The sequence below is a fragment of the Camelus bactrianus genome, chromosome 2 (genome assembly GCF_048773025.1).
Source record: "Camelus bactrianus isolate YW-2024 breed Bactrian camel chromosome 2, ASM4877302v1, whole genome shotgun sequence".
Taxonomy (NCBI): domain Eukaryota; kingdom Metazoa; phylum Chordata; class Mammalia; order Artiodactyla; family Camelidae; genus Camelus; species Camelus bactrianus.
In genome coordinates this window covers 106,136,822-106,161,788 of record NC_133540.1, presented here as the reverse complement: position 1 = coordinate 106,161,788, position 24,967 = coordinate 106,136,822, and the positions used below count along the sequence as shown (strand labels likewise).

At 34.1% G+C, this 24,967-nt stretch overlaps 1 protein-coding gene across 1 annotated transcript; it reads left to right on the top strand.

Annotated features, from left to right (window-relative positions):
- Positions 1-863: 863 nt before the first annotated feature.
- TMEM33 (transmembrane protein 33) lies at positions 864-23,709 on the top strand. Its single transcript, XM_010962621.3, has 8 exons — positions 864-1,001; positions 1,180-1,259; positions 4,132-4,226; positions 4,775-4,962; positions 8,439-8,506; positions 9,598-9,731; positions 13,613-13,696; positions 18,265-23,709. The coding sequence occupies exons 2-8, from the start codon at positions 1,215-1,217 to the stop codon at positions 18,392-18,394; spliced, it is 744 nt and encodes a 247-aa protein (XP_010960923.1). The 5' UTR covers positions 864-1,001; positions 1,180-1,214; the 3' UTR covers positions 18,395-23,709.
- Positions 23,710-24,967: the final 1,258 nt, after the last annotated feature.

The window sequence follows — 24,967 nt, the reverse complement described above, 5'->3', positions numbered from 1 at the left end:
GCTTCCCTATCAAGGCCCCAGCTTTTGATTTGCCCCTCTGGTCATCTTCTGTCCTGTTTCCAAAGTGATCCTTTTAAATCCCATGATGTCACACTTCTTAAAACTGTACCATGGTTCCCTGGATTCCACCGTCAAGTTCAGATCCAATCCTGAGCACACCTGCCAGCCTCTCTGGCCCAGACCTTTCACAATCCCTGCCACCCCCTTCTCTCCCCTCCCCACCTTCATTCTGGTCAAACTGAACTAGTCCTCTATCCTGTTGCTTCATGCACTTTCTGTTGCTGTCTGGAATCCCTTCCTCCATTTAGCCAACTTCTTGTCCTTCAAAACTTTAGGGCCAGAATTACCTTTTCCTGGACCCTTCCCAGACCCCCACTGACTTAGAGCCCTTCCTAGTGCTCCCTGGGATTAACTCAGTCTCTGTCCACATTACACAATCAGTGTGTTGTGATTTCGGTTCACTTGTCTGTCTCTCCTGCAGTCTGTGCCACAGTCATCTTTCTATCTTCCTTGCCAAGCATGGGTCCTGTCACAGCAGGACTCATTTAGTGCTGTTGAAAGAATTAATTTTAGGAGTAGCACCACAGGGCTTCGTGAGCCCCTCGAAGAAAACAGCCAGGACTATGTTTCTGAGGCTTCTATATTAGGAAGGAGACTTCGCTGTTTGGACCGGGGCAGGCTAGACCATCCTTCAGCTAATGAGGAGAGAAAAGCTGCTTCGCCCGCCTCGCTTTTTAACTTACCGATGAGCCGATGGGCGTGCACGACGAGTGAAGCCGAACCCAGAAAAACGACACTTCCCGTCATGCCTCAGGGCACCGCTCCGGGTTTCCCCGCTACGCCACCGCCTCTTCCCCACGGAAGTGAAGCGAGCACTTCCGGGTTCGGCAACTACCCGGAGCCGGCGGCGTTAGGTCGTCCCTACTGGGCCTTGTTCCGAAGCTCCGCCTTCGCTCTGGTCTTTCGAGAAACCCAGCTTTGCTCTTGGACGTGCCAGACAGGTATTTCCTGGCCACTGCGGGTGCCCGTGGGACAGTCCGCTGCACTGAAGCGGCGAGACCTTTGCTCTGTGGAGGCCCGGAGCCCCCGCAGGGCGGGGCGGGCTTCGGCACTAGGGAGAGAAGTCGGTTCCCGGATTCGGGGCCCCGGTGCTGACCTCCTTTCTTTTTCCGATTGCAGCGTCCCAGACGCGTGTGTGAGCCCACCCCCCCACCATGGCGGATACGGCTCCGAACGGCCCCCAAGGGGCGGGCGCAGTGGTAAGTGAGAGGGCAGGGTCGTTTGGCTTGACTTGGAAGTTAGGAAGGAGCAGGAAGTGTTGCAGGTCGGGTCCGAGGCGTTCTAGAAGCTCAGTGCTTTCAGGACTGGGATTAGGGATTGGGGTGGGGGTGGGGAAAGGGCCGATCGTGTGCTAAGACGTTAGAGGGAGCTAAAAGTTTGTTTCCAAAGCCACAACTGGCCGGCTTGGAGCAGGCGGCCCTCACCTATATGCCCACCTGTGTGCGGTGGAAATTGGGCCTTCTTGTCCCTTCCCACTACTCTGTCTCTGGCTTGGGTCCTAAGGTAGAAGATGCCACTTGAGTATGTCTCGTCACATGCGCCTCATTCCACGCAAGCCTCATTACGCACACGCGTGCTGGAAGAGAACCGTTCTGCCCGTTTTGTGCTATTAGAAATTATGCGAAAGGAGGAGAGCGTCTCCCCGCCCCGTTACTAAATTTACGAAGAAAACAAGTATTACGCTTTTTTAAATTCTTTATTCTTAAGATGCAGATCTGTTGCTTAGTAGTTATTTGTTCCAGAAGCATAATTGCTCTCTAATTTTAAATACTGTAAGTATGTGAATTGAGTGAGTCACTTTTTTCTTTTTCTTTCCTTTATTTTTCTGAGCCATTTTAGAGTCGTATGCATCATGATGATTATTAACCCATAAGTACTTAACTATTCTTTTACATGACCACAATGCAGTTATTGCAGCAATTTTTGCAGTTAAAGTTGGGAAATTTAACATTGATACATGTTATTACCTACTATACAGTTCATATTCAAATTATGTCAATTGTCCCTTAAAGCTGCTTCCTCCTTATCCAGATTCAATCAAAAAGTGTACACTGCGTTTACTGGCCTCTGGTCCCTTTTAGTCTAGAACAATTCCCTTGCCCTCGTCCTCCCATTTTTATCTTTCAGAATCCAGGCCTGATGCTCCTCAAATTGGAGTTGTTTGATTTTTTTTTTTTTTCCCCTTGATGACTAGATTCAGGTTAAACATTTTGGTAGAAATATTACAAAAGTAACACTCTGTTCATCTCAGTGCATTATTTTTATTAGGAAGCATTTTATGTTGGTTTATCCCATCATTGGAGATACTGTTTGACCATTTGGTTAAGATGGTGTCCACCAGATTTCTCCATTATTAAGATAACTTTTTTCTCTTTGTAAATAAAAAGTATTCTATGGCATGATACTTTGAGACTGTGTGAATAATTTTTCACCGCGGTAGTTTTTTCACCCCAAGATCCATTAATATTTTTTGCCTGAGCTATTTATAACATGGTTAGTCAGTTCACTGTTAAAATGTAAACCAATACACTTTTTTAAACCTTTTTTATTGTGTAATAGAGTACACACGCATAAAAGTGTAGAAAATGAAATGCAGAGCTCACTGATTTATCACAAAATGAACACCTTAAACAAACGGGTTTTAAAGAAAATGCTCTAAAATTAAATTGCAGACTGTCATGCAGTCTGAATATTTGTAGAGAAACTGAGCATGGAAAGCTATATCATCCTTCCACTTGACTACCACGGATCATTTAAATTTAGAAGAGTCACAGCGTAATAGGTTGGGATAGAATAAACCAGAGGCATATATCTGAAATTACCTGCATATTATTAGAAAGCATACGATAAAATTAAATTTTAAAATTCTTGGTTTTCTAAATATACTTGCATTTTTTCCCCAGAAGTTTTTTTATGTCTTCTTTAAAAAGATAATTAAGTTATATTGCCTTGAGTAGTGTCTTAGACTCCAGGTTAAGACCTGTTAGTGAGTTTTAAAATCACTTTAGTGGAAACACTAAGTATTTCTAAAACATTAAATGGAATACAAAATACCAAAATCCATCACATGTAGTGAATATAACTATTGTTTTGTGAAAATTTTGTTTATATACCCACACATGTCTGTATTGGGTCTTGAGGTAAAAATTGTCTATGTAGATTCTATCAAAAAATGATATAAATGCCACTTTAGAATTTGAATATGATACATTGTGAATGAGAAAACAGATTTTAAGTTATTAGTGATGATGGACATATCTGTTGGTAAAATGCAGTGAAAGAAAAGACAGAATGAGAAGAAAGTGATATATGGAAGTTTAATCTAGGGCCACAGAAACCAGGGTAAGTCTTATGAGGGAGCTTCAAGAGGATGAAAAAGTCATAAAATGAGAGGTAGGTGCCATTAACACCTGGCAGCCATATTTTGACCCTCTACAGTATGCCAGGCCCTTGTGTCTAAGTTGGCAAATCATCCATAAGCTAATGAGTTCAATGGTGACTGTTACCGTGGTTTTACATTTCTCGTTTGTAAGGCTGATTTAATCCAAACTGGCTTTGTGTGATGCCTTTTTACTCAGATCTGAGACTTGCCTGTTTGAATTTGAGATTTTTCTAAGAATAAGAATTATGGTCCTCTTGAGAGCAATTAGTTCCTATTTAATGTTCTTTTAAGTAGATGAAGCCAGTATTGCAAATGCTGAAGGAATAGACAATGGTAGTTAAGTTTATGTTCAAATTTTCCTTGCCTAATAAGTTTTTAAATTTTTTAAGATGTCAGCTGGTATTTTTCTATAAGTACTTTCTGTGCTTTCCATGTCGAAACTGTAAGGAGTTTGGCCTAGTTACTGAGCACATACATGAAACAATGTCCCTAACAGTTTTCATGTAATGATCTTAAAAAAAAACAATTGCAAGAGGGACATTAAGCCATTTTTGAGTAAGAATAAAACTATGTAGTATTCATCCTTAAAAACATAATTTGCAAGCTTAATTTACTACAGTATTTTTTTTATCCTTAAAAACATAATTTGCAAGCTTAATTTACAACAGTATTTTTCTTTTTAAATTCAGCAATTCATGATGACCAATAAGTTGGACACAGCAATGTGGCTTTCTCGCTTATTCACAGTTTACTGCTCTGCTTTGTTCGTTCTGCCTCTTCTTGGGTATGTATTATATGTGTTTCTGCCTTTGAGATTCACTCGTTTAGTCAGTTTTTATGGAATACTTTTAGGTGTCAGACTTGTTAAACTGCAGGAGGTGCAGGGAGAAATATAACACAACTCTCATCCTTTAGGCACTAATATCCTAGTAATATTACCAACTGGAAGTAATATTTTATATCATGTGCTTTGTGAAAAGTAACATCACATTGAAAATCTGAAAGAAAATGGATGTAGGGATGAGATGAGTTCATGTTCTTTTGCATTTTTGACTGTTTAAAAGGAAAAATCACTGCTCTATAAAATTCAGTTGGGTATTCTACATCAACTATACTTAAGTAAATCTAAATAAATAAATAGATAAATAAAAATTGTTGGATATATATAAATAAAGGGATGCTTCTAAAAACGTACAGTTGAGTCAAGTAATTTTTTTTCTGTTGACAAGTAATAGATTTAGGTGTTGTGCAGTTATGATGCAATTCACAAAGGAGGAAGAGGCATGGTAGTTGTTTGTGTCTCATGATAACCTCTCCCCTGGTAATTTGCAGGTTGCACGAAGCAGCAAGCTTTTACCAGCGTGCTTTGCTGGCAAATGCTCTGACTAGCGCTCTGAGGCTGCACCAGAGACTGCCGCACTTCCAGTTAAGCAGAGCGTTCCTGGCCCAGGCTTTGCTAGAGGACAGCTGCCACTACCTGTTGTATTCACTCATCTTTGTCAATTCCTACCCTGTTACAAGTATCCTTTTGTACCTTTTTAACAGTGAAATTGCCTCCCGAGTATATAGGAGATCTCTTCTGATTATTTTTTTTGATAAAGGAAGGATTCGGCAATGAGGGTGTTTCACAAAGCCTGGGTTGGTTGGTTTGTTCGCAGCTTCATTTGAATGCAGATACATTCAGTATAAGAATTTCTGACTCTAAAATGTGAAGTCTAAATTTTGAAGAGCTAACTTGGGAATTTTAAACTTTGGAACTTTGTTCTTGCCTCTCGTAAGCTTCTCTATTAGCAATGGATATTTTAAAATTCAGCTTCAAAGGATAAGCCTACGGAGGACTTATTTTAATATTTATTTTTCTTTTATTTAATTTACATCTTCTTTGGGAAAATGCCCAGATGTCTTGCTTTAAAAAAAGAGAAATCCAATCCTCAGCTCTTTCTTTTAACTCCCAGTAAGCTAGAAACATGGAAATTCAAGAAATAACTTATTTATGCAAAGAGTGAGATAATTAATCAGTAAAATAAAAAGAAATTAGTACTTGTTATGGATAGAGTAGAAAATAAGGGCAAATAGATACTCTCTGGAGTTAATGAGAATTAACTCATTTGAAATTTGTTTACACATTTCAAAACTATGTTGTGGGATGATAATAAATATTCTTAAAAAGGAAGAGAAGGGATTTTGCAATTTAGTGTGTTTGGGAAGCACTAGGTTAAACATTGTTAGGTTTCTTTACTATAGACCTTTGATATGGTAGTGTGCGTTGTGAGACAGAGTTAGCAGTGTTTCCTAAATGTAATCATTTTAATCTGTTCTCCACCCTCACCCCCCACATGAATCATCCCTCAGGATAGTATTTTCAGAAGTGTGGCTCCTAAGTGTTCTTGAATGGTTATTATGCAACTGTACATAATGGAAAGCACAATAAAATATGTCTCTAACACTATTTAGATAGTATTTTCTATGTTCATGAAGTATCAAATTTAAAGTTTTTTATCAAATTTTTTGAGCACCTGTTTTGCCAGTGTATACAAACTTGACATATTTAGTCCTTGAAACACTCTGAAAAAAATTATCATGAGCATTATATTGATAAGGATATTGAGGCTCAAAGAGTTTGAAATAACTTGTCTGACATCACATTAGCAAGTAAGTAGTAATGCTGACAAGGTCTATCTGACTTAAAAGGTCTGCCTAATCTACGATTATTGAGTGAGTAGCACTTAAGTGTAGTTTTAAAATGTTTCTGTCTATACCTGGACAGAAGCTGGTAGCTCAACTTATGTAGTACATGGAGAGTCTGTTTAAATTTGTGGTTTACAATGTAAGGAATAGTTTTGCAAGTTTCAGTGCATGCTTGGGTCTGTAATGCTCCATCATAATTTGTATTTGTTAATTTTTGGGTAAAAGTCACTGATAATTGTTGTACTACAGCGGTAAATGATATAATCACATTTGTTTGGCATATCATTGGATTGACCTGGTTTGGTCAGCTATGCCCTTTGAGGTCCTTTACAATTACCAATGTTAAAATTCTTACTTTTCTGAGATATAATGGGAAATTACATAGAGGTTCTTGTTTCTGCTCTTAGTAGCTTAAAATTTCTTTAAATAGAAATGATAGAAAATGTGTTTTCTAGATAATTAATGTAGAACAAATTGAATACATCAGTACTGACCTCTGGCACAGTTTTATTGAGTGAATCCTGAGATGGTGCCAAATGACTCATGACAGTGAAGACAGGCTCTCTGCATTTTCTATCCAATTAGTTTTTTGCTAGCCCATCTTTAGGGAATGTTGAAGATTAAGGATTTCATGTTTAAGTTCTTACAGGGAGGGGGTGTGGGAGTAATCAGTGGGAATAACATTAACTGTTAATTGGCAAGAAATACTAATCTGATTCCTAAGTGGTTGCGTATTATGTTAATATACTTAAGCCCAAAGGCATGTTCTGATCTTTGCTCTTACAAAAGTGATATATTGTCCTTGTTCTATTGTAGAATTTTCACCCTTATATTTCCTAGTTTTAAAGTAATAGTAAATCCTAAATTATGAATCTCTTATCAAGAATTTATGAACTATAGAATGTTAGAGATGTGAGACTCATTAGAAATCCTCAGCTTTGATTGCTGCAAATTCATTTGACAGAAGATGGAACTGGACCTAGAGAAATGAAGTTAGTGACAGAGCCAAGAGCGGGACCCAGATATCTTGACTCTGAATTCAGGATTCTGTTTTTATTACCTGACATTGCTTCTGTATTGAATCAGGCTTCAAGACAGGATATGTGTCAAAGTTTAAATTGAGTTTTTTAAGAAGCAGCAGAGTTTTATAGTGGCCTTAGAGAAGAGAGGGTTGTAGCTTTCATCAGTTTCAAAAGTATGATTCATTAAAAACTGTGAAACTTTTATATGGGTGTGTATGTGTGTATATATATATGATCTCTACTCAGGAAATTGGTATTTTACTTAATTCTTATGAGTGGCAGGGAAGAATTGGTCAGGATATTAGTTTGGAGAACTTTTATGTTAGAGAGTTAGGATTCTTACAATACTTGGCTATAGGTCAGTGTTTACTTGCCAGTTGGAAATTAGGAATCCTAAATGATAAGTTATGGTCATAATGAATTTGATACTCAGATTGTGTTGTAGTGGTCACCATTTCCCTCACATCAAGCTTTCAGTTGATGTAGAAAAATATAATGGTTTCTTTCTTAGAAATTGCTACTATTTCTGGGGCAAATGCTTTTGCCATCCATGATTAACTGTCTTATCATTTCATGAAAATAACCTGGACAAGTGAGATTTTTTTGTTGTCAACTTAGCAGAAATTGGGGTAGAGTCTTTTGAGCAATTTCCATTTTTCAAAAAGCTGAATGAAATTGTGTATTTTTATTATCCATGACATAAGCCAAACAGTAGAACTTAAATATTAAGGATTCTTTGCTTATGTCTGTAATTAAACTGATAAAAGACTCTCAATTGACTATATACAAAACCAGATACATACTTTTTTATTTGTACAAATTGAGAACACATTAACTGTAAAAGCTTGATAGGAACAGTATCTCAAAAAAATGGGGTCCTTGTAGGAAAGAAATAATGAGAGATATTTGAGGAAAATTTGGGAACTACTCTTTCAACCATCATCCTATACTCTTTCCTAAGCAACGGAGCTGATGAAAGCAGTACAAAAGACTATCTTGGTATTTGAAGGCTAAATTATTCTGTCCGAGATGACCATTGTGGGGTTAAAAGCTGTTCTACTTAATGCTTCCAGGTGGCCTAGATTTCAATTTCATTTAACAAATGTTTCAAATATTTTATATTCTTATCCAGTAAACTTTATTTTATAAAGTGTATCAGTAAAACAAAAGCCACTGAACTCATTTCAACAGATACCATTTCAGATTTGTATGGCTGGACATAATCATAGCCTATTTTGCAAAGTGCTTGGTGAATTTTAAATGTTTTCCTTAATTGTTTTCTTCAGTGAGTATTTTCCCAGTCTTGTTATTCTCTTTGCTTCATGCTGCTACATACACCAAAAAGATCCTTGATGTAAGTAGAACTATTCTGATTTTTGGTTTTGTTTTTGACTCCTGGATTTACAGATAGTTGACACAAATTTGAGTTCTAAGACATTTGGGCATTTGTCACAAAAAGTTCCTGTATTACTTACAAACTTATTCTAGTAATTTGAATGTTTTAGAATTTTTTATTGTTTAACTTTCAGTAAAATAGTACATTTTTAAGATAAGAAATTGTATTTAAAATTATCCCCCAGTTCCTGAAGAAATTTCTGAAGTTTGAAATAGATCTCATTATTTAAAAAAAAAAAAAGTCATACCTATTGAGTTTGGTAAGTTGTCAGAGATCTCTTGTTCCGTCAGTAATTTTAACATACCAGGTAAGTAGAGTGTGCCGAATTTCTTTTACACTAATGTTCAGAATTGCTACTTTCCTAAAATTTTTTATTTCTGGATCATTGGATCATTAAGCCTAACTTCAGTGTGCAGGCAGATTGACTATATATGCACTGAAATTTGAATTAAAATATCCAAAATTTGGTCCCTTTTTCGTTATCCCTATAGCTCTTGGGTCACAGTAATTGGACTCCTTAATTTCTACCTTTAATTAACTAAGGAATTGCAAATACTTTAACTGTATTTATGGGTACCCAGATTTTGTTGCATTTGAAGAGAAATAACCACAATTTTTTGTGAAATAATCTATAATCTTTCATAAGAAAAACAACATCTATGAATGAAAGGGCCTTTTATTAAAGTTGTTTCCTTTTTTAACTCTTCAAATACAGAAAATAGACTATAGCAGGAAAATACATTAACTTTTGTCCATAAATAGTTTGTAAATTTTTATGTCATTGTATTCAAATAATTATCTTTTGGTTGTATTGTGTATTGTATATGCTGTTTATCTAAAGAAAGAAAATAACTGAGTGATCAAAAATGCTGTTACTTCTGTTTTTTTTTGGAGGTGAGAGATAGTTTTTTTTGTTTGTTTGTTTTTAATGGACGTGCTGGGGATTGAACCCAGACCTCATACATGCTAAGCAAGCACTCTACCACTGAGCTATACCCTTCCCCCAGAAATGCTATGTTACTTCTAATGTTTGTTTTCTTATGTTTTAGGCAAAAGGTTCTAATAGCTTACCTCTGCTGAGATCCATCTTGGATAAATTAAGCGCTAATCAACAGAATATTCTGAAATTCATTGCTTGTAATGAAATATTCTTGATGCCTGCTACAGTTTTTATGCTTTTTAGGTAAGAATAAAGTAAAATACATTTGTTGTAGGAGGCTGATGTCTAAGCGAACGTAATAAATGTATAAAGTCACATTTTGAGCTGCTTGAATCTGCTGAATAGATACTGTAAGCAGAGCTGAATGGATTTAGAGTCATCTTTTCACGTGATAGTAGAGAGCCTGAGATGTTATATTAAACCTAGGAATTTGTCTTACTTACCATTCCTTGTGATTTATCATTGAACATTTTGAAAATTGATTTCAGAATAACTGCCTTTGAAACAATCTTGGAAAGGCTAGTTTAGTCCATTCTGACATTGTTGAATTGATTTTTCCCATACTAGAGAAAATTCTGAAAAATTAGGGTCTGGTATTAATAGTTGCTTGCCACCACCTCCATATTTTGTTTGTATCTTAATTATAGAAGGAATGCATGAATAAAGAAAGCCTTCCTTTTAAAAATTAGAACATTAGGATAGTATTGCCCTCTCCATCTATGTTCTTGCATTTAAGTTTTAAAACTACATTTCTGTCCAGATTATTGTTTTTGAGTTTTCAGTTTCTCAAGTAATAGGACATTATAGATAAAAGCTGAAGTATCACTTGACTAAGAATCCTAGTTGCAATTCTGTCCTCTCCTTCCCAGAGGCAAGGAGGTTGATACGTGTACATGTATGTCATTCTTTTAAAAATACTTACTAAGATAGGTAGAAAATATATATTATTATTTTATGGGTATGGGGCTTTGTTTAGTTTTTACATCAGAAGCATCATAATACATCAATTGTCTGCATCTTGCTTTTTTCATTTATACAGTATGTTTTTGTAGTTTATTTATATTGACATTCACAGTTCTGGCTGTATAGTGTTCCATTATGTTAGTATACTATATTTTATTACCCGTTCCCCTATTGACGGCCATTTGTTTCCAGCTTTTTACTTTTCCAAATGTTGCTGTAGGAAATTTTTTTTTTTTTTTTTTTTTACTTGTCTATACTTTTGTATTAGTCTGTACTTTTGCTGAGTCTAAGATAAATGCATTTTTATATTTAATAAAACATGCCAAATTGGCCTTTAATATGTCTGAATTACCTGTTTTCCATAATCTCATTAATTTGTAATAAATTTATTTTTGTCTTTGAAATATTTCATTTTAATGTTCGTTGCCTTGGTTAACTAGTGAGGTTTTTAACCTGACAGTTACTCCTTTCTTTAGGAGTCTTTAAGCTAGTAATAGTTTCCTCTAGATTTCCTCATAAATGTACCTATATCATTCTTTGTTTTTTAATGTTAATTTAATTTTTTTATTGAAGTATAGTCAGTTACAGTGTGTCAATCTCTGGTGTATATATTCATACATCAGAGTCATACATATACATACATATATTTGTTTCCATATTCTTATTCTTTTTCATTAAAGGTAATTAGGTATCATTCTTATAAATAATATTTTTCTCTGAAAACTCCAGGATGACCCCATGATGCTTAAGTCACAGGGTTCCAAACTAGGTAATATATAAATAAGGTCCTGGAATGATAAAATGGAAAGACTTCTTACTTGGTGTTAGGGAGCTGGATTCTGGTTGATTTGACCATTAACTTAGTCTTCTAGGCCTTGATTTTCTACATTTAAAAGATTAGTAAGTTGTTGAAATAAGTAATTGCCAAGATTCCTTCCAGTAAACATTCCATGAATATTGAGTATAGGATTTGATGCAGCTGTATTTGTCAATTATTCTACTTTAAAATTTTCACCCTAAAGGTTAACTCATCTCTTTTTTTGTAATCCTGATCATACACTTAAACATTTTTATTGGTAAAAGGAACCTCTTGCCCTCTTACTTTCTTGTTCATGTTTGTTTCTTGGGTCACATGAGGTTCTGTGATTTGTTTCATGTACCTGGGTGAAAGTTAAAATGTAGCTACCAAAACTAGTTCTTTATGTGGAAATAATTTATGTCTATAGCTGAAACCTCCAGATTCTGTTTAATAAGAACAATAATTTATTCTCCTTTTAAGTAAGCTTAAGAGATTTACAATGAAATGCCAAGATGCCATGCACACTTAAAGAAAAACCTCATTTTTGGAACTGCAGTGTATTTTTTGTTGGAGTACTAAGGTTTGACTGTATTGCTATATTAACTCAATTATGCTACTTAATCTTTTATTTAACACTTACTATGAACAAAGTGATTTTAATTTTCAAGATTATTGTAAAGGAAATGAGAATTTACCGAAAGTATTTAAATAGAGGGATCACATTGTTATCTAAAAAATTAAAATAAAGTTATAAAGTTTTATTCACTCCCTAACAAGAAAAGATAGTAATGCTTCAAGTTCGTTACTTGAATACAACACAGACTATAAAATTAAAAGCAATTTTAAGCGATTGTTCCTTAAATATTACCCTTCATAGGAGCACAGTCTAATATTAGAAGGCTTTATTAAGTTATATTTTTAGCAATAATGTGTAAAGCTCTGTATTTAAAAGTGAACATAGTCTATGAGTTTATTTTGCATATCCACGCACACATGTGCAAAGATGGATAAAAGGATGATCGTTGTAGATTCATTAGTAGAGAGCTTGTTACATAATAGTGCATGCATAATATGGACTATCTGAAGCTGTAAAAAGAATGAGATAAGTTATGTGTTGTGAAAGGGGATTATCTCCAAGATATAATACGTTTAAAATTTGTTGGAAACTAGGTAAGGTGCTCCCCAATTATTTTGGGGTATATATGTTTAAAGGCATATATACGTTTCTTTCTGTGTCAGTTTCTTCATATGTAAGGTGGGTATGATAATGCCACTTCCCTCCTAGGGTCGTTAAGTGGATTCAGTGAATGACAAAGTGAGCACTATGTTTGTGTTAGTCATTATAAACATTTTGTGTAAATTTCTGGAAGTATATATTAGAGACTGTGCTGTAACTTTGAAGAAAGAACTAACTTGGATGATGGAAAATTTATTTTTCATTGAATATTCTTTCCTATTTATGTTTTCTGCAATATGTGTGTTTTTCAATTTAGAGTTAAAGATCATCACATGATTTTAGGGGAAATGGATATAGCAATATTATAAGTTTGTAATCATGTATGTTATTTTTATTATGAGAGCAGTACCACACAATTTCGAGGGAGAATAAAAATATTAGCATCTTAATATATTTCTCCCCCATCTGAAGTTTTAATGATAGGTATAGCTTTATATTCTACTTTCTTCAAAGTTGCTATATGGTTTTCATAATCACAATCTTAAGTAGTTGCATACCGAGTCCATCTAATAAACATAATTTACTTAGCCCTGCTACCGAACTATCCATGTTAGTTTATTGCTGCATTTTATTTGTAGTTATTTTAGTGATGTCTTAATGTAGATAGTTTTTCCTAGGAAAGAATTCCAGACTTAGAATTTCATAAGCGTATATGACCCCTGAAGTATTGTGATTTTGATTTTTAACCAAGAAAAGTAAGTAGTATAGTATAAGCTGTGCAGGTTTACTAGTGAGCCTGTGCAGTTTTATTAGTTTTTCTTGTTTATTTATATAAAGTGAACTACTGTTCATTTAAAATACATTATGAAGTTTTAAAACTTGATTATCAGTTATCAGTGGTAGTTGTTGAAACATTTATTATTTATTTAATAGCTTTAAAAAACTTAAAAAGTAATTTATACATGAAGACATATTTATAAAATTTAAACAGTAATATTTTATTCTTTACCAATCATATGCATTCATTTATTTCCTTTTTAAAAATAACTTGGATTTAGATATTATAGCTATTACTATGACCATTTGATGAATAAAGATACACATTCTCCAATTAAATTGCCTTTAAGTATGAGAGTATACATATGAATTGATAACATGTATTTATTACCTTTGTGTTTATTTCAGTGGTCAAGGAAGTTTGCTCCAGCCTTTTATATATTATAGATTCCTTACTCTTCGATATTCCTCTCGAAGAAATCCATATTGTCGGTAAGCTGATTAGTTTAAATCTGTTTTATTTATTTATCAAGACAATTACAAAATAATAGTATTTGTAACTTTTAAGAGTTGTTTAACTTTTATGTTAGAATTTAGAAGCAAGCGATGTTTTTATATTTAAGTTCTAGGCCATAGAACGATTGACGAGATGATTGTATTTCTTCTATCTCTAAAACAGTGCTAAAGCTTAAGGAATTTAAAGATGTGTAAGACATAAGTCCCATTCTCAAGGAACTTTTCTAGTTGAAGAAACAAAAACACATGTCAGATAATAAAAAAGGAAGAAATAGTTCAGGATACAGTATTCACATGTCAATCTATGAATTGTCACGTTTGCTCTATCGTATCAGTACAGTATAGTCCACAAGAGGGGAGAGACCATTGAGCCAGAAGATAGAACAGCCCGGGAAAGTTTCACAAAATAGAGGTTTTAATTTGTTCTGGAAGGATTAAAGCCTTTTAACAGACAGAATAGGGAAAAGCATTTTAGGTAGGAAAACAGTAGGGCACAAGTTCAGAGGCAGGAAGGTGAAAAGCAGAGTAAAAGGGGCATTGAGTGGACCTATTTAACTATAAGGGAAATTCTGAATGGTGAGTGGTCGGAACAAAGATTTAAAAGGTATATTGAAGCTATATCATAAAACTTCTTGAGTTTCTGAGTAAGAATTTTGGAACTTTTTAGATGTGTAAAAATGATTGTTTTGACATGATCACAATATTCTTCTGATAGCCTTGTGCAGAATTGTTTGGAATGGAAAAATAAAGAAGCAGAGAAATATTTTAGTAAATTGCTATAATGTTCAGGAATGGAAACTTAAATTAATATACAATAAATTATGCCTTCTGATCTCAAAAGTTAGAGGAAAATTGAAATGAACAGCTTTTTAAAAATAGTTTCTTAAATGTTATTCAGATACTAACGTTAACATAGTTTTTGTTTTCTCACTTAAAATAAAGTCATCATGTAGTAGAATTCAGCCAGAAATTGAGTGAGTGTATTAGCATCATCTCTGTTACATTTTTCACAAGCAAAGTAAAAACTGAATTTGAATGCTGGCCCATCTTTTGCCAAGTGTGTGGCTTTAGGCGAGTTATTTAAATTTTAATTTTTTCACTGACATAGGAAGAAACCTTCTTCTGGAGGTGAAATGAAATAGTGTTTATAAAAGCGCTTAGATTCTATTTGGTTTTTAATAGTTTATTTTCCCTTTTTTATGATTCTGATTTACCTCCTTTAAAGGGGTTTTTATGCTCTACAATGTTTTTTTTATAATACTTTCTGAAATAGATTTTACTTTCTTTAGACATAGGTTCTTACGGGGAGTCCCTAGTTGAAAATAAACCTTTAATTTTACCTGACTCCAGAGTTTCCCCCCCTTTTTTTTTTCTGTTCTGTGTATTCATTTTAGACATTATATTCTGGTCCCCTACCCTGGCATCCAGTTTTCATGAGCAGATTTGTTTTTCTCTGCTTCTTTATATCCTCTTCTCTATTCCCATTTTCTCCACATATCCTTAAATCATATCAGCACATATAGAAATTCAGAAGTGTTCAGTGGAATAAAGACAGAAAGGAAGGCAGTTGATCAAGATAACACAAATATGTGCTGATAAACCTCTCACATAAGCATGCATTTTAATCAAAATGGTGGAAAGGTAATGGAAAATATTTGGGTTTATAAATATTGATAAGCAGGCTATAAAACTACATTTTCTATACTATACTTTTTTTTTTAAACCTTTACTGTGGTATGGTTCCTGTACAGTAAACTACACATATTTCAAATGTACAATATGATGAATTTTGATAGACGTATACACCAGTGAAACCACCACCACAATCAAGATAGCTAACATTTCCATCACTCCCCAAGAGGTGCAATTTTCAAATTCCCAATTTATCCCTCCCCCTCCTTTCCCCCCGGTAACCATAAGTTTATTCTCTATGTCTGTGAGTCTGTTTCTGTGTTGTAGATAAGTTCATTTGTGTCCCTTTTTATAAGATTCCATGTATAAATGGTATTATATGGTATTTTTCTTTCTTTCTGGCTTACTTCACTTAGAATGACAGTCTCCAGGTCCATCCATGTGGCTGCAAATGGCATTATTTTATCCTTCTTTGTGGCTGAGTAGTATTCCATTTTATACACGCACGCACACACACCACATCTTCTTTATCCAGTCATCTGTCAGTGGACATTTGGGTTGTTTCCAGGTCTTTTGCTATTGTAAATAGTGCTGCTGTGAACATTGGGATTTGTGTCTTTTTGAATAACATTTTTCTCCAGATATGTTCCCAGGAGGATTTTATGATAACTCTATTTTTAGTTTTTTAAGAAACTTCTCTACTATCCTCCAGAATGTAAATATATTGAGTTTTGAGACAGTCTGTATAGCCAGTTTGTACCATTTTCACCTATCATGATATTTATTCTCAAGTTAGTAGTACCAGTCCTTTGTTCATGTGTAGTATAGATTGTCCAGAGCTGTACTGTCCAGTAGAGCAACCACTACCCACTTTTGACCATTCCAATTTAATTAAATTCATACAATTTAAAGCTCAGCTCCTGAGTCACATACCATGTTGCAAGCATGGCTGGTGGCCGCTGCACTGGACAGTAGACAGATATTTTCATCATCACTGAAAGTTCTGTTGTCAGTGCTGCTCCAAAGGAACTCTGTGACATGGTCTAGTTTATGCCACGGATGGAGCCAAGAATAAAAAAACTAGGCATGTGACTTTAGACACGCATTGACCTCATTAGGCCTCTTCTGTAACCTGAGGGGGTTTGACTAGAGTGTTTTCAAGGTGCCTTTTAACTTTATTCATTAGACTCATTTATTCTGAAGACGGTGATTGTTGATGATAATAAGTTTATGCAAGATTGAAATACCTGCTTTCTAGGGACTTGGAGCTGAGTGAATTAGATAGCTATATAAGTCAATATGATAATGAAGGTGCTTTGAAAGCACAGAGAACAGAGGGAGACGGATGAGAATTCACTGAGCAGGTGGTAATATAAGCCAAGTCTTTTGAAGTCTGTATTCTGGTGTGTGGGTGCCTGAATATGCTTACCATACCAGGAGTTACATGTCACTTGACCTGAGCAAATACATAGGGAAGTAATAAAGACCTGTGCCCAGAAAGATAGACAGGAACTAGATCACGAAAAGGGTTGGATTTTATTTCAAGGTAGGAAGAGCATTTGAAGTTTATAATGTGGAGAGGTTGAGAACATAGTAGGATCTGATTTAGAAATATGATTCCAGAAGATGGATTTCAGGCTCATGAAAAGGAGAAAAAGACCAATTTGGAGACTGTTAGAGTAGTCCAGAGCCTGAACTAATTCAGTGGTAAAGGAAAAAGGGGATAAATTTGAAAGATATTTAGGAGGGCAGGAATTTAGGGCTTAGGGAAGAAGAATGAGATAAAGAAGACCTCCAGGTTTCTAGCCTGGAAACCTTAGAAAGTCATGAGTAGTGGGGCTGTCACAAAGATAGGACATACAAGAGGAAGAGCAGGTTTTTGGATAAATGTGCATCTTTCTAAATTTCCTTCCTGTTTTTGTGTGAGAGTGTATTACATCCTTTTTTAAAGCAGATTATTGCCTATTATTAACCATTAAAATAACACAGAGGATACAAAAAGGTAAAAGTTGTATCTTTATATAGGATGAGTCAGCACATAAAAACTGTGAATAGCCAAATTACCCTTGATGATTTTTCAAAGCACTTAGAAGTGATAGTACAGCATACATGATTTTGTATCTGCTAGCCTGTACAATGTGTGATGTGTGTGTGTGATTTACAGTATGTAATGAACAGTACTTTGTAAGTGACTAGCACAGTTAAGGCAAAGTCCACAACCTGTTTGGGCCCAAACACGCAACATAACTGGAACATGGGCATCATGGCAGAGGCTGGTAGGAGATGAAGCAGAAAGTTCAACTGAGACTAGATTACTAGATTGTGGAGGGCATTGGATGTTGAGGAGGTGGAATTTAGTCTGAAGGCAAACAAGAGCCAGTTTGAGGAGTAGAATGATCCAGTTGGGAGATAACATTTATTGAGCATCTTCTCTGCTGTCTCATTTAAACTTCACTATGACTGCAGTAAGTACATATTCCCATTTTTCAGACAAGGGAAGCTCTAAGAGGCAGTATGTTCTTTTAAGGAAATAGTAGGTGGGATTGCTCGTGTTATATAATTTTCACTGTCTTGGTCTCTTTTTTACAACTAGTTGAATTTGCCCAAGTTAAGTGTGAAAATGGTATGTATGACTCAGCTGCAGAGAAGATACGAATCATCCCTAGTCTCAGCCCTCAGAGAGAGCCATTTGTTAAATGCTTCTGTTAGACGAACTCCCCCTGCCACCCCAAAAGAAACAGGTGTTGATTTTGAAAATTTTGTGTGTTCCCTACAGGGCATCCTGGCTATTTTTTTTTTTTCCGCTTCTTCAAATTCTTTAACGGCTATAGGAAAGTCTTTCATTGGCATCTGCTCTTACATTATGTTGCTTTTTTATTGGGTTTCTGAAAGAAAACTCTTTGATCTTGCAGGACCTTGTTCAATGAACTGAGGATTGTTGTTGAACATCTAATAATGAAACCTGCTTGCCCACTGTTTGTGAGAAGACTTTGTCTCCAGAGCATTGCCTTTATAAGCAGACTGGCACCAACAGTTGCATAGTTTAACATCCAGTTAAGTTATATATAATATAAATAAGCATTATTAGCTGCTGGTACTTCTGCTAGGGGTGGTTAATTCCAGGTGTAAAACTGACCTCAATCTAATTTACATAATTTACATAAATGCATCTCAGTAGAAAAATAATCATTTTCCTGGCATGTTAAATCAAGCCTTTTAAATACTTTGTGAGAAAATTTTATTGTACTGTGTTGTTCATGGTTAAGGAAGTTTGGATCTGTGATAAATGTATCAAAAATTCTTTAGACGCTGCTATGCCTCTATCATGAAATACATTTATTTCTCTTGTAAAAATAGCTATAAAATTTGTTTCAATCTAATTGGTATCCTGAATTTATATCTGGCATGAGTTAATTATGGTAATATTTACATGTAAATTCAGTATATTTTGAGACAGTATTCTTTTGCCATTCAGTAATTTTGGTTGATGATTTTAACAAAAACACTTTCCACTATATTTCAAATTGTTTTAAATTGATTTTGTGCTGCTTTGTTGAGACAGATTTATATTGGATGTACCATTATAAGAGGAATTCTATATGTATCTTATGCTGTGACCTTCCAAAATTTTACTTTTATAATTACTTCTGTGAATATCTTTTTAAAAAGGCCTAACCATAAGCTTGTTAGCCAATTGGGTAAGTATTTGGGGTCACTTAAGCATTTTACATCAGAGAGCAGTAGGCAGACAGTTTTCCTTTCAGAGACCCATTGAGTAACATTTCTCAAATAGAAAATTATTCTTTTAGAAATGTGGATACATAGGTTTTAGTAGTATTGTAGTTTACAGAGTTACTTAGATCAGATTCTTGACTGCCAGTTTTCTCAGTTTCTTAGGCTTGAATTCTCATAGACAGGTACATCAGTTCAGATGTCTTTTGAAAGGAATGTAATTGAAGATTGAGTGACTGACTTAATTTAATATCTGTCCTGAAATAATGAAGATTATGCTTACCCATCAAATCTGATTTAAAAGATTAAATAGAAAGGTTTATAGGTAAGGTTATTGATTAGGAATGGGGCTGGAGGAGGAGTTGTGGAGGAAATTGTGTACATTTCAATTTCTTAATGTATAGATAAATTTGGGGAAATGGGATGTATTACGCAACTGTGATTTGAGTTGTGTAATATGTTAAGTCCTGTTTGTTGAGCTTCCGTCAAACTCCTTTATAAAATTCATTCTGATCTTTATTACTGTTGCATGATTGGAAATGTTTAAAACATTGCAAAATGTTAGTGCAGAGTAATGTAATGGTTTCTGTAACCTATTTTCTTCTGTCTGCATGTAACTTGGATTTCTCATATATACTCAGTGACTTCAGTAGCATCAGTTTTTGTTCAACTTTTTGATCTATAGAAATGTGATACCTGCTTGATAGCTCAACTGTAACCAGCTATTTTTGTATTTTTGTAATATTTATCTTCTAAGCTAGAGAAGCAGCCTCATGATATAGTTGATTGAGTGTGTGTGTGTGGCTAGTCTTCATTATCACTATGTATATAATCTGATGGTTTTAAAACTAAATTTTCTAGAGCAATAAAATGACTGTAATGTTGAGTAAACAACATTATTGATGTCTAATGATATTTTTAAAATTTTGAATTATCAAGAAATTTTGGCAGCTGAAGGCACGTTTATTTTTTAAGTTACTAGTTTTTTGTTTGTTTTCTACAATCTTTTTCTATCTTGAGATAACTTTAGATTTATAGAAGAGTTGTGAAAAACAGTAAAGAGAGTTCCTGTATACCTTTTACTCAGCTTCCCCTTGTGTTAACATTTTCCACACTATACAACATTTACCAAAGCTAAGAAATTAACCGTGGAACAGTGCTATTAACTAAGGTACAGAAATGAGTAAGTTTTTCCATTTATTTTCTTTGTGTTTGTGTGCTCCCTTTTTGTCATTATTGTGTCTTTTAATGATCTATAAGTATGCTACTGTTTTGAGTTTTCCTCTTTATTTTGAAAATTACTGTTGGTCAAAAAGATTTTCCTAAAGGAAATAATTCGTGTTGGTTTTAACAAAAAGAATTTAACATTAAAACTATTACAACTTAAAACACTCTGCTTCAAAAGTCAAGGCTTCTATCACATCACGGGATTTGATTTCTGATATGCTCATGTTTGTTCTTTAAAGGAAGGCTTTATTTATAAACAAAATACTCCTAAACTCATGAAAAAAATAAATCTTAGAATTTGAGCATTACTAGATCGTTTGCATGAACTTATAGTTGGAAATTCTGCGGTATGAATATTTACAGCCAGCTGATTTGACATCTGAAATTATAGTGTAACTTGTATGTATACCTATCAAATTAAAATTAAGGAAATATAATAGCAGTATATAGAGTGAATGTACTAGGATAAATTATACTGCATAGTTCAATTTATTTTTACTTGCAGTTTAAAAAAAATGTTGATTTAACTAAGTCCAGAATATCTGATTCTTTAGGAGGTGTTATAATACTGTTCTTCTGGCATTTTTAGAGATTAAACCTTCTTGGGCAGGTAGAGATCTCATACAAAACCTACTTTATTCTAACAAAAATTCTAGATCCCTTTTGTATACTTGATTCCTCATAAATTTTAACTCTAAATTTAATGTCAGTACACAGAGAAATTTCTTAAATAACAATTTGTATTTAAATTTTCTTGGAGAAAAATTCACCAAGGTAGATGCTTCTGGAAGAAGTAATCAAAAAAGAAAACTAACTTTTTTTTTTAAATTAAATTTAGTTATTTAGGAACCTCCTTTACAGGGAAAATCAAGGCATGCTATTATTGAACCAGGAGTTCTGAAAATATTTATGAAGTCTTTTATATAACTAAGAATTGTAAATCTATCGGAATACTTCATGAAAATCAAGATTGAAAATTCAGATTAGGTTTACAAGTTTAGGACATGAATATTACTCATCCTAAAAAGGAAAGTAAGTGTGTGTGTAATACAAGTAGAACTGAGAGATTTGGTTAGTTTTTTTTTTTTAAGATTGAGATCAGAATGAATGAAAATTTTGCGGGGTTGTGGTAAAGATCCTTGTCTAATGCTAAGGAGTTTGTTTTAGTTAATATAGTTCTGAAGCTCCTCTCCACCTGCCCACCCAAATCCCCTTTGATCTGCTAGCCTCATTGCTAACACCCAAATTGAGACTGATTTTTACTCTGCAAGGAAAACCTCAAGGGAGAAAGTAACCACAGTTATGTTTATGATCAGTAGGTGGCACTCTTTCCTCAAGTAGTCCCCAGCTGTTTGACCTGCCATGTTGGAAGGTTAAATGCCACTATACGCTGAGTCAAACATAAAACTAAGGACCTGAATTCCATGACTCTCTTTAATTATTCAATGTTCAGTAAATATTTAGTAAGCATTTACTATGAATACATTTTAAAAATATTGAGATGTTCAGAAGCTGGAAGAAGTACCCTGTTAATATCTACTTTCTAGGTAAAATAGTAACATAGGTTACAGTTAGTGACATTATTCTGATCGTGATCTCTTTGCTGGGGTTTTTTTTTTTCCCTTAATTATAAGTGCCTAAATCACCAAAACACATCAATTATAAAACTGTTCTTTCTCCTTCATTTTCAGTTGTGTAGAAAAAATTTTTTGTGGTCGTTTTGTAGGTACATGAGGTATATAGCCAGTTCAACCTCTTAAAATTTAGACTTTTCACAGTAATATAAAGCATACTGAAATTTTTGGATATTAGGAATGGTAGCTAGATTTGTAAATTCAGTTTGAGTTGTAGAAACAGCTAGTTTCTCTTAACACCTCATTGGGATTTCTGTAGAATTAAGAGAATTCTACAGAGGCTGTGTGCTAGTATGGCTTAACAGATAGTTTACCAAAGCATATATGTTTTATAAATCCGGGCGTTATTTCCAGAGATTGTTTTAATAAGCGGTCTTCTTTTAATATTCTGGATGGAAAGTTGTTATTGGATCTGGTATTAAGGTTAAGAAAAGGAGCTGCTGAGTTTGGGAGATTTCTTGGTAGTAATTATCCTAGGACATGTTTATCTTCTAAAGTGGTATTCAGGAGGATTCTTAGAAGGAACATGTTCCTTTGTGAGAGATTAACTCTAGAGTGATCTTTCTCCTCTTGTTCAGTGCAAATAGGAAAACTGACCTGCATTGAATTTGAGTTGATGTGACAAGAGATACAGTACTTACTTTAAATCTAAAACAGAGTCTTTTTCTTAGAAAATGATAGGAGATTTTTGATATCTTTGTTGGAATCAAAAAATTAGCTCATATTCCAGGAGAAGGAGAGGCCCAAGAATTCATTTCACTTTTTCCATCATAGTTTTCTGAAATTACTTTTTTGATAAGCTCGGTAGTTTTAAACTAATCTTTTTCTCTTGATTCATGACAGTTTAATTCCAAACTTTGACTATTTTCTTTTGTAACTTTAAAATAGAACAAATGTTTTTGTAAATTGAGACCAAATGGGCAACGTATTGGGCGGGTAACATTTGTGATGTGTGTATATTGGAATAAATGTAAAAGGGTCACAAAGATTAGAAAGAGAGTCATAAAAAACTGCTTGATTTATAAATGCATTACTTCTGGTGCTCTACATAATGAGGTATGTTGAACTAAAAAATTTGTATATATAGTATGTCAGCATTTCTTAGGAACTTCTCTTCAATCCATTTTTAATATCTAATGTACAGGTTGGGAAGTTATATACTCTTCAGGCTAATACTATCCAATTTATACACAAGACTGTGTAAATTTATAAAATAAATTGAAAAATTCATCATTCCCCTGTATTCAAGACCAAAGCACGTAAATGCTAATGTAGGGCTCAGAGGGGAAATATATTGCACTCGAATATTTGAGAAAATGTGAATTCTTTTCAAGAATATCTAATAAACATAATAATCATAGCCTGCTGACACTAAGGAAAAAGGACCTCATTCACTCTTTCTTTTATGCAGCGATTTACTGGTCCCAACTGATTTCCAAATTGGATCACTGTAGTAAATTATCTACGCTGGTACCTGTGAAAGTAAGCCCAGGGATCCATATTTGTTTCGTGTTCTGCTTACATCAGCAAGAATGATAAATTTGATGGTGTGAAATTGGAAGTGTCAAGGGCTTTCTTTGGTGATTGAGCAAAATAATGTCTCCGCTTGTAATTTATTGTGACCTTTTTTCACTGTATGTGCTTTGTATATCTAATATTTATTTCAATACAAATTAAATTGTTCCTTTATCTGTATTGTTATATCTAAAATTTTATTGATGTAAAAATCAAATTGTGTAATAAAAATCTCTGGATTTAAGCTGATTTGAAAATGTTATGTTGCAAAAACACATTTACAGTTAGAATTTAGCTTTCCATTGCACTTTATCGCCTTACTGTTAGAATAAGGTGAACTTGAACTCTGCTGTTGTCCTCAGCTCATCACAAATAAAATAACTGGTATCATTTTGTGATCTAGTATGAAACTGGAAAAAATGTGGTCTAAGGTGAAACGGAAAAAAGAAAAATCATAGTGGATCTCTTAACTGTTCACTTGCTTGCTTTCCTGTACTTAGTGAAATTTACAGCCTAGTGGGTGAGTTATTTGTAACCCTAAAATGATTCACAATATACAATATATTCAAAGTTATAAATCAACACAAGATAACATAGAGGAATGTATTTCTCTTCCAGGTATTTAGAGTTGGCAGACGTTTACTATGGCAATTTTAATAACTGATACTAAGCAGAATACTGTACAAGTGAGTTAAATCCTTGTCTACTTAGACATTATAATTTGCAGCATTATGGAAATCAGTTGTATGAAGACAATTTTGATAGGTGAATAAATATTGAATTAGTAAATGAGTTGTCCACATCAGGGGAAAAGTGGTAGCTCAATACATTTTTTAAAAAGAGTATTAGGAGAATTGATTTCTAAAGATTTAGTGGTATAGAGTCTTAGGAACATATGCATTGTTGATTCATAATGCTCTTTCCCTTAGTATATAGGAGTATTTGAAGCTGATTATAAAATAATTCTGAGCTTTGGGAAGGGAAAGTTTATCTCATTCCTGTAGCTTGGTTGAATGAAGACTCCTCAAAGCAGTGGTCAACCAAGATCCTTGAGAGTTACCAGTCTAGACAGGTGGTTTGTCAGCAAAGTTGTTTTTTTTTTTTTTTAAACTCATTATGGTGAGTTTTGAACATACATAAAAATAGAATAGTATAATGAACCTCCATATTATCACTCAACCCTCATTACAATCCTCCACCATGGCCACCCTTGTCTATTTTCACCTCTTTTCTCTTCTGGTTTAATTTCACATTATTCTATAACACTTAGTAAAAATTTTGTTGTGTTTCTAAAAGATGAGGATCCTTTTTTAAGATCAATATTTTAAAAAAACAATAATTATAATTAACATAGGTCTTTTAGACTAGGTGACTAGAAGTGATTGACTAAGAGTAATGCCCTGATATGAAAAAGACACAATTTTATAACAATAAGCATAACATGAGAGGAGGTGGAAATTCTAGTGTTTTTCAGTAAAAGGAAGACTTTTTCCCCTCTATTGCTGTC

Coding starts and splice junctions, on each gene's coding strand:
- TMEM33 (XM_010962621.3), top strand. CDS start 1,215: ATGGCGGATACGGCTCCGAACGGCCCCCAAGGGGCGGGCGCAGTG. Junction 9,732..13,612: donor ACAGTTTTTATGCTTTTTAG/GTAAGAATAAAG, acceptor TGTTTATTTCAG/TGGTCAAGGAAGTTTGCTCC. Junction 13,697..18,264: donor CGAAGAAATCCATATTGTCG/GTAAGCTGATTA, acceptor TTGATCTTGCAG/GACCTTGTTCAATGAACTGA.